Source organism: Bison bison, unplaced genomic scaffold (assembly GCF_000754665.1).
Source record: "Bison bison bison isolate TAMUID 2011002044 unplaced genomic scaffold, Bison_UMD1.0 scf7180017845385, whole genome shotgun sequence".
NCBI lineage: Eukaryota > Metazoa > Chordata > Mammalia > Artiodactyla > Bovidae > Bison > Bison bison.
Window position 1 is genome coordinate 22712 of NW_011475958.1, and position 7600 is coordinate 30311.

The 7600-nt window shown below is 41.5% G+C and overlaps 1 protein-coding gene across 1 annotated transcript in view; it reads right to left on the reverse strand.

Moving 5' to 3' along the window:
• Positions 1–7600, reverse strand: part of LOC104984401 (multidrug resistance-associated protein 4-like) — a gene marked incomplete at both ends in the record, with an annotated part of 30884 nt that overhangs the window by 21565 nt on the left and 1719 nt on the right. Inside the window, one exon of the mRNA XM_010834092.1 lies at positions 2025–2129. Coding sequence (XP_010832394.1) covers positions 2025–2129 — 105 coding nt within the window. The remainder of the gene's footprint in view (positions 1–2024; positions 2130–7600) is intronic.

Genomic DNA, 7600 nt, shown 5'->3' on the forward strand with positions numbered 1-7600 from the left:
TATACATGTGTTCCCCATCCCGAACTCTCCTCCCTCCTCCCTCCCCATGCCATCCCCCTGGGCCGTCCCAGTGCACCAGCCCCAAGCATCCAGCATCGTGCATCGAACCTGGACTGGCAACTCGTTTCCTACATGATATTTACATGATCCTGGGTAACCATAATGGGAGGGGACCCAGTGCCTCTGAGCTGTCAAGTGCTGCCCCCTTCTGGTCATGGCAGAGTAGTGCCTGCCCGAAGCCTGAACAGGGAGGGAACTCAATGTCCTGTCCTGACAAACTATGAGGGGAGGGGACAGGGATGATGATTGTATGTGGTTCATTGTTTTGTTGTCACACCTGAGTGAAAAGTAGTAAAATAGGACCCTAAGTGTCAACGCGAAGAAAGGCGTGAAGTGTAAACAAATGCTTCTTGTATATTAAAATCTAGCTTCTTACTGATTTTTCTTTTTTTTTTTTTAAATTGTATATTAAAATCTAGCTTATTACTGATTTTTCTTTTTTTTTTAATTTTATTTTATTTTTATTAAAATATTAAAATATTATTAAAAATAAAATAAAATTTAAAAAAAAGAAAAGAAAAATCAGTAAGAAGCTAGATTTTAATATACAAGAAGCATTTGTTTACACTTCACGCCTTTCTTCGCGTTGACACTTAGGGTCCTATTTTACTACTTTTCACTCAGGTGTGACAACAAAACAATGAACCACATACAATCATCATCCCTGTCCCCTCCCCTCATAGTTTGTCAGGACAGGACATTGAGTTCCCTCCCTGTTCAGGCTTCGGGCAGGCACTACTCTGCCATGACCAGAAGGGGGCAGCACTTGACAGCTCAGAGGCACTGGGTCCCCTCCCATTATGGTTACCCAGGATCAGGGGACACTGACTCAACAAGGATCATCAGCTGAGCCCTAACTCTGTGCAGACACAGTTGGAAACCCCTGTTCCATGAAATCTGGAGGCTCACACAGGACCATTTATTTTAAGAGCTTAAAAACAGACCAAGTCCCACCATTTCATGAATGAGAACTGGGTCCCTGAGACCTCCCCCCACCTGCCCACCTGGCTGTCTAGGGGAGCAGGTTACAGAATCTCCTGCCTCCCAACCCAGCAGGGGCTTCATTCAGACTCAGCTTCTCTCAAAAACCCCAACGTCTGTGCCCCTCTCCCTCCTGAGGGCTCCCTATGACCTAACCCATGACCTAACCTACCCTCCTGTGGTGTGGGTTCAGTTTTCCTGACTCACCCACACTGACACAGGACGGTGTGCACAGAGGACCATGGAACCAGGTTGCAGGCGAGCATTTCAATTGTCAATAAAGGGGCTGCACTGGGGGTGCAATACTTGAGAGCAAATTCTTCTGTTTTCCCTGTTTGCCTGAACATTATAAATAAACCAAGTGTTGGAACATCCCCAGTTCTCCATGTCAGCTTCCATACAGTGAAAGCTTTGAACGGAATCACTGGAGCTCACGATGTCCACTTGCTGTCTCCTCCTGTCCCTGGCTGCCACCAAAGTAGCCAGAAGCTTCCAGAAGATTAGGATGGGGGAGCCCCCACTCTACCCCACAGACAAGATCCAGATCACAGCCTCACTCCGTGTGTAGTAAGATGGTCTGTGAAGATCAGTATACAGAAAATGTACATGATTCCCCACAGGCTGTTGTTTCTAACAACTGGTTGTGTATTTGTTAGTTAACCCACATCATACCGCAGCATTTTGTATGCCCAATCCTGTAAATTCTAACATTACCAATGTACATAATTTAAGCTCAAGATATGCTAATACTCTAAAGCTCTGTTGAAAATGAGAGAGAGAACAACCTGTAAGATGTCTTAGCTGATTTTATAATCTCCAGTAGTTTCAAACCTTATTCCTGATTTTGAGAAGTTTTATAACATACTTTCAGTGTATGAGTAAGTCACATTTTACACCATGTGTAAAACCTCAAAATTTTCTTATAAATCTATGTCACAGTTGTTTTATTAGCAGTCATGATCCTGAGGTGGAGGACTTGTTACCTTATCCCAAAAAGCAGTTAAATCTTGCACATCCACAATTGTTTCACCATCTGATGGCAGCAGCTGATGGTCATGCAGTGGTATCTCTTCGAGTAACAGAAAGTCCTACAGAGAAAGGAAAAACAGACAGTTTAGTTTGCAGGATGAAAGCACAAACAAACATAACTGCTTTCCTGGAATTGATAACAAACTTCATATAGCCTACATATAATTTTTCCAACTGTACTTAAAGTGTTGGTTCACATCAGAACACACTAAATAATATATAGAATAAAATATACAGTGCATCAGATATACAGCAACATAGTGAATACAGGATACATAGAGTATTTTATATATATAGGTTTGTGCGTGTATATAATACACACATATTTTATATATATGTGTGTGTGTGTGTGTGTGTGTGTGTGTAGGGTGTGTGTGTGTATGTTTGTGTGTATATATAATATGAAGAGTTTCAGGCCATGAGGAAAGTTGTAAGTTTCTCAGTAAGTGGACTAGTTTCTCCTCAAGGAGAAAGTCTGGCTCCAAACTCCAGCACATTTAGAACCTGCAGCCAGAGGGAACTCTGAGATGATAAAAAATCTTAAAGTTACCTGTAGGGACTTACATAGTCCCCTGATCAGGCCTCTAGCACTCCATACTCTGGAGGCTCAAACATTTTTGGTTCCTTAAATGCATGAATGCCCTTCTCATGCACTAAAAGCCTTTATCACATTACCTTCCCCAGGAAAATGAGAAGCATCAGCCTCCCACCTCCCCCTGCCCTACACACGGAATTCTTCAGGTAATTTCCTCAGCCTTCCCAGGAAACACGACCTCCAAAATTACACCAGTGATTCTGCCAAAGCACTTCATGGCACCTCAGACTTTTCCTTCCAAGGACTAATGACAGACAAATGTGCCTCCACTATGAGTTTCACTATTTGATTCTATTTTAACCCCTCACTCAGAGAAGGCAATGGCAACCCACTCCAGTACTCTTGCCTGGAAAATCCCATGGACGGAGGGGCCTGGTGGGCTGCAGTCCATGGGGTCGCTAGGAGTCGGACACGACTGAGCGACTTCACTTTCACTTTTCACTTTCATGCATTGGAGAAGGAAATGGCAACCCACTCCAGTGACATGCCTGGAGAATCCCAGGGACGGGGGAGCCTGGTGGGCTGCCGTCTATGGGGTCGCACAGAGTCGGACACAACTGAAGTGACTTAGCAGCAGCAGTAGCAGTAACCCCTCACTTGATAAAATATACATTCCAAGGAGGAAGGACTTCTCTGCATGTGCTTATCTGCCACTGAACATACTCATCTAGCCTGCTCCAGACTTCAGGTAGGTAGTATTCCATTATTTTGTGAAGTGATGAAATAGGTGGATAAATTTCAAATTTACTCCCCCGCACCCCACCAAAAGTCTAGCATAAATTAAGACAGGGTTTTCCTCTCAAATTATTTTAATCTCAACAACATCCTGTCGTATTTTATATTTGCTAAAATACCTGATGACTTTGTGTGTTTCTGTCTACAACTAGGGCAATATTTCCCAGGTTTGGCTGATTTTCAGATGCATGGCACATTGACTAAAGACACAGATACTTTGGGCCCTAGCAAAAACCTAGTGAATCAGAAACACCAAGGTGTGATTTTTTTAAAAGGCATTCAAGGGATTCTGATGAGCTAGAGAAATAAAAATTTCTTAAGCATTGCAGAAATTATATGAGCTGAATAAGAGTCTAATATGTAAAAGAAAAAAAATAGTTCAACAATTATTTCTACTCACCTTGGAACAATGTGTCATACTAACACCAACCTTCTCACCATGCTTATTCTTGGCCATTGGTCCCGCCTTTACTGAAAACAACTATTGCCTAAAAGATCTCTAAATTCCTAGACCATCATCCCGCCAGAAAATGTATGAACATGAGAAAATCTAGGTTTCTTGCTCAAATCAATGATGTTTAATCAGAACACAAAGCATCCTGACAAAGCCCCAGGAAAATTTAAAGTTCTCAGTAGGTTATAATTTTAATGTTACCACACACATTTACATGGAAAGTAATTTTAAGCCTCAGACACTGTTCAGGTACATTTTGGTGGAAAATAAATAAAAAATCCTGCTCAAATATTTTTGAGCACAATACTCCGAAAAACTCTGCAGGTCCCCTTTCATGCATCTCCTTTAAGTGCGTCACATAATTGATTTGAGAATCAGAGTTACCACTGTCTCCACTACAACCATTCTTAATAGTTAGGCATCTGCAGGAGCCTAGACATGATGGAGCTGGAAGGTACTTCAGTTGCACATTTTCTGAGCATTGGCTATTTGTGAGGAGTACAAAGATGAACAAGGCACTGTAGCTGCCTTTTAGATAAGTCTGGAGTTCAGGGAAGGAAAGAAATCCACAAACACGTGGCTTAGTCAGCTCAAAGTTACATCCAGGAGCTCAAAGAAAGAGATGTAGGGCCACAGATGATGAAAGCCACACTTAATGAGAGATTCCACATGCCAGAATATACTAACAAGGCGATGCAAGAAACCAGGCTTTGGGCAGAATCCTAGTTCTGTCACTTATGAGGGATGAAAAGACGGGTGAACTATTTCATCTGTTATAGGACCTGTTTCCTTACCTGTAAAATGGGGACACTTATGCTTATCCCATTCAATTGCTATCAGGATTCTATTTCTGTTGTCATTTTATTACAGTAAATTAAAGGTACATCATTGGTAACAACAGAAACAACACTGTATAGGAGATAATCCAAAATATATTCATCTTTCTTACCTGAAATTTTATGTCTATTGATCAGTAACTCCCTATTTCCCCTTTAGCTTTGATTTTGATTCTATGAATTTGATTATTTTTGATACCTCTTACAAGCAGAATCATACAGCATGTGTCCTCACATGACTAGCTTATGTCACTCATCATGTCTTCAGGTTTCACCCATGTTGTTGCTATTGCAGAGTTTCCTTTTTTCCTAACACTGAATAACATTCTGCTTTATGTACACACTCACTTTATACTCATTCACCCACCAGTGAACATTCAGGTAGTTTCCACATCTTGGTTATTATGAGTAGCATTGCAATGAACATGGGAGTACAGATATATTTTGAAAAGATATCTCTTATTTCATTTTATTTGGGAAAATACCTAGAACTGGAATTGTTGGATCATATGGTAGTTCTTCAGAGAAAGCAGTGGAACCCCACTCCAGTACTCTTAACTGGAAAATCCATGGACAGAGGAACCTGGTAGGCTGCAGTCCATGGGGTCGTGAAGAGACGACTGAGTGACTTCATTTTCACTTTTTACTTTCACGCATTGGAGAAGGAAATGGCAACTCACTCCAGTGTTCTTGCCTGGAGAATCCCAGGGACGGGGAAGCCTGGTGGGCTGCCGTCTATGGAGTCGCACAGAGTTGGACATGACTGACGCGAATTAGCAGCAGCAGCATGGTAGTTCTTTGGGCTTCCCAGGTGGCTCTAGTGGTAAAGAACACGTCTGCCAATGAAGGAGACAAAAGAGAAGCAGGTTCCATAGGTCTTAATAATCTGGATAACTGCAATGGTGTGATCACTCACCTAGAGCCAAACATCCTATAGTGTGAAGTCAAGTTAGCCTTGGAAGCATTACTATGAACAAAGCTAGAGGAGGTGATGAGATTCCAACTGAGTCACTTCAAATCCTAAAAGATGATGCTGTTAAAGTGCTGCACTCAATATGCCATCAAATTTGGAAAACTCAGCAGTGGCCACAGGACTAGGAAAGGTCAGTTTTCATTCTGATCCCAAAGAAGTGAAAGTTGCTCAGTCAAGTCTGACTCTTTGCAACTCCATGGACTCTACAGTCCATGGAATTCTCTAGAATACTAGAGTGGGTAGCCTTTCCCTTCTTTAAGGGATCTTTCCAACCAAGGGATCAAACCCAGGTCTCCTGCATTGCAGGCGGATTCTTTACCAGCTGAGCCACCAGGGAAGCCCAATCCCAAAGAAAGGCAAGGTCAAAGAATGTTCAAACTATTGCATAATTGTGCTCATTCCACATGCTAGCAAAGTAATGTTCAAAATCCTTCAAGCTTCAGCAGTATGTGAACTGAGAAATTCCAGATGTACAAACTGGATTTAGAAAAGGTAGAGGAACCAGAGGTAAACTGCCAATATCCGTTGGATCATAGAAAGAGCAAGAAAATTCCAGAAAAACATCGACTTCTGCTTCACTGACTATTCTAAAGCCTTTGACTATGTGGATCACAACAAACTGTGAAAAATTCTTAAAGAAATAGGACCAGACCACCTTACCTGCCTCCTAAGAAACCTATAAGCAGGTCAAGAAGCAACAGTTAAAACCAGACATGGAACAACGAACTGGTTCAAAATTTGGAAAGGAGTGCATCAAGGCTGTATATTGTCACCTTGCTTATTTAAATTATATGCAGAGCACATTATGTGAAATGCTGGGCTGGATGAAGAATAACCTGGAATCAAGATTGCCAGGAGAAATATCAATAACCTCAGATATGCAGATGACATCACCCTAATAACGGAAAGTGAAGAGAAACTAAAGAGTTTCTGGATGAAAGTGAAAGAGGAGAGTGAAAAAGTTGGCTTAAAACTCAACATTCATTGTCGGGGAGTGTTTAACTACGTGCTGTTTCTCACAAATCCTCTGTTCTTTATCAGCTTCTGCCAGAGGCCAGTAAAACTGCATGCAGCTCTCAGGACAGAGGTCATTGTGTGAGACAGGCTTGGGTCTCCTTTAGTAAACATTCTCTTTACAACAAAACTGCTTAGTCTTGCCCCCCTTTTCCTTGAGATATGGGTTGTCTCTTAACCTTGTGACCATTATTATCCCTTGTTCCCTTGGTAACAGTTACTGTACATTTGGTTTTCTGATCTTTATCATTGTTGAAAGAAATTTCTTGTACTACAGCCTATTTATGCTCACAGAAAAATCATTAAGGCACCTTTGCTCCATAAGAGTTTGGGTCCCCGTGTCTGTCTTTCTTTCTTTCTTTTCTCTCTCTGTCTCTCTCTCTCCTTCCCTTTGGCTCTCTCTTTCACTTTCTTATCATTGATCTGGACCGCCAGGTCCTGGTCCATTAAAGGACCCCAACAATTCAGGAAACTAAGATCATGTCATTCAGTCCCATCACTTCATGGCAAATAGATGGGGAAACATGCAAACAGTGAGAGGCTTTACTTTTGGGGCTCCAAAATCACTGCAGATATGAAATTAAAAGACGCTTGCTTCTTGGAAGAAAAGTTATGACCAACCTAAACAGCTTATTAAAAAGCAGAGGCATCACTTTGCTGACAAAGGTTCATATAGTCAAAGCTATGGTTTTTCCAGTAGTCATGTACAGATGAGGGTTGGACCATGAAGAAGGCTGAGCACCGAAGAACTGATGCTTTTGAACTGTGGTGCTGGAGAAGACTCTTGATAGTCCCTTGGACAGCAAAGAGATCAAACCAGTCAATCCTAAAGGAAATCTACCCTTTGAATTGAATGAATATTCAATATTCATGAATATTCAGCATTCATTCAATTTAATGAATATTCAATATTCATTCAATTT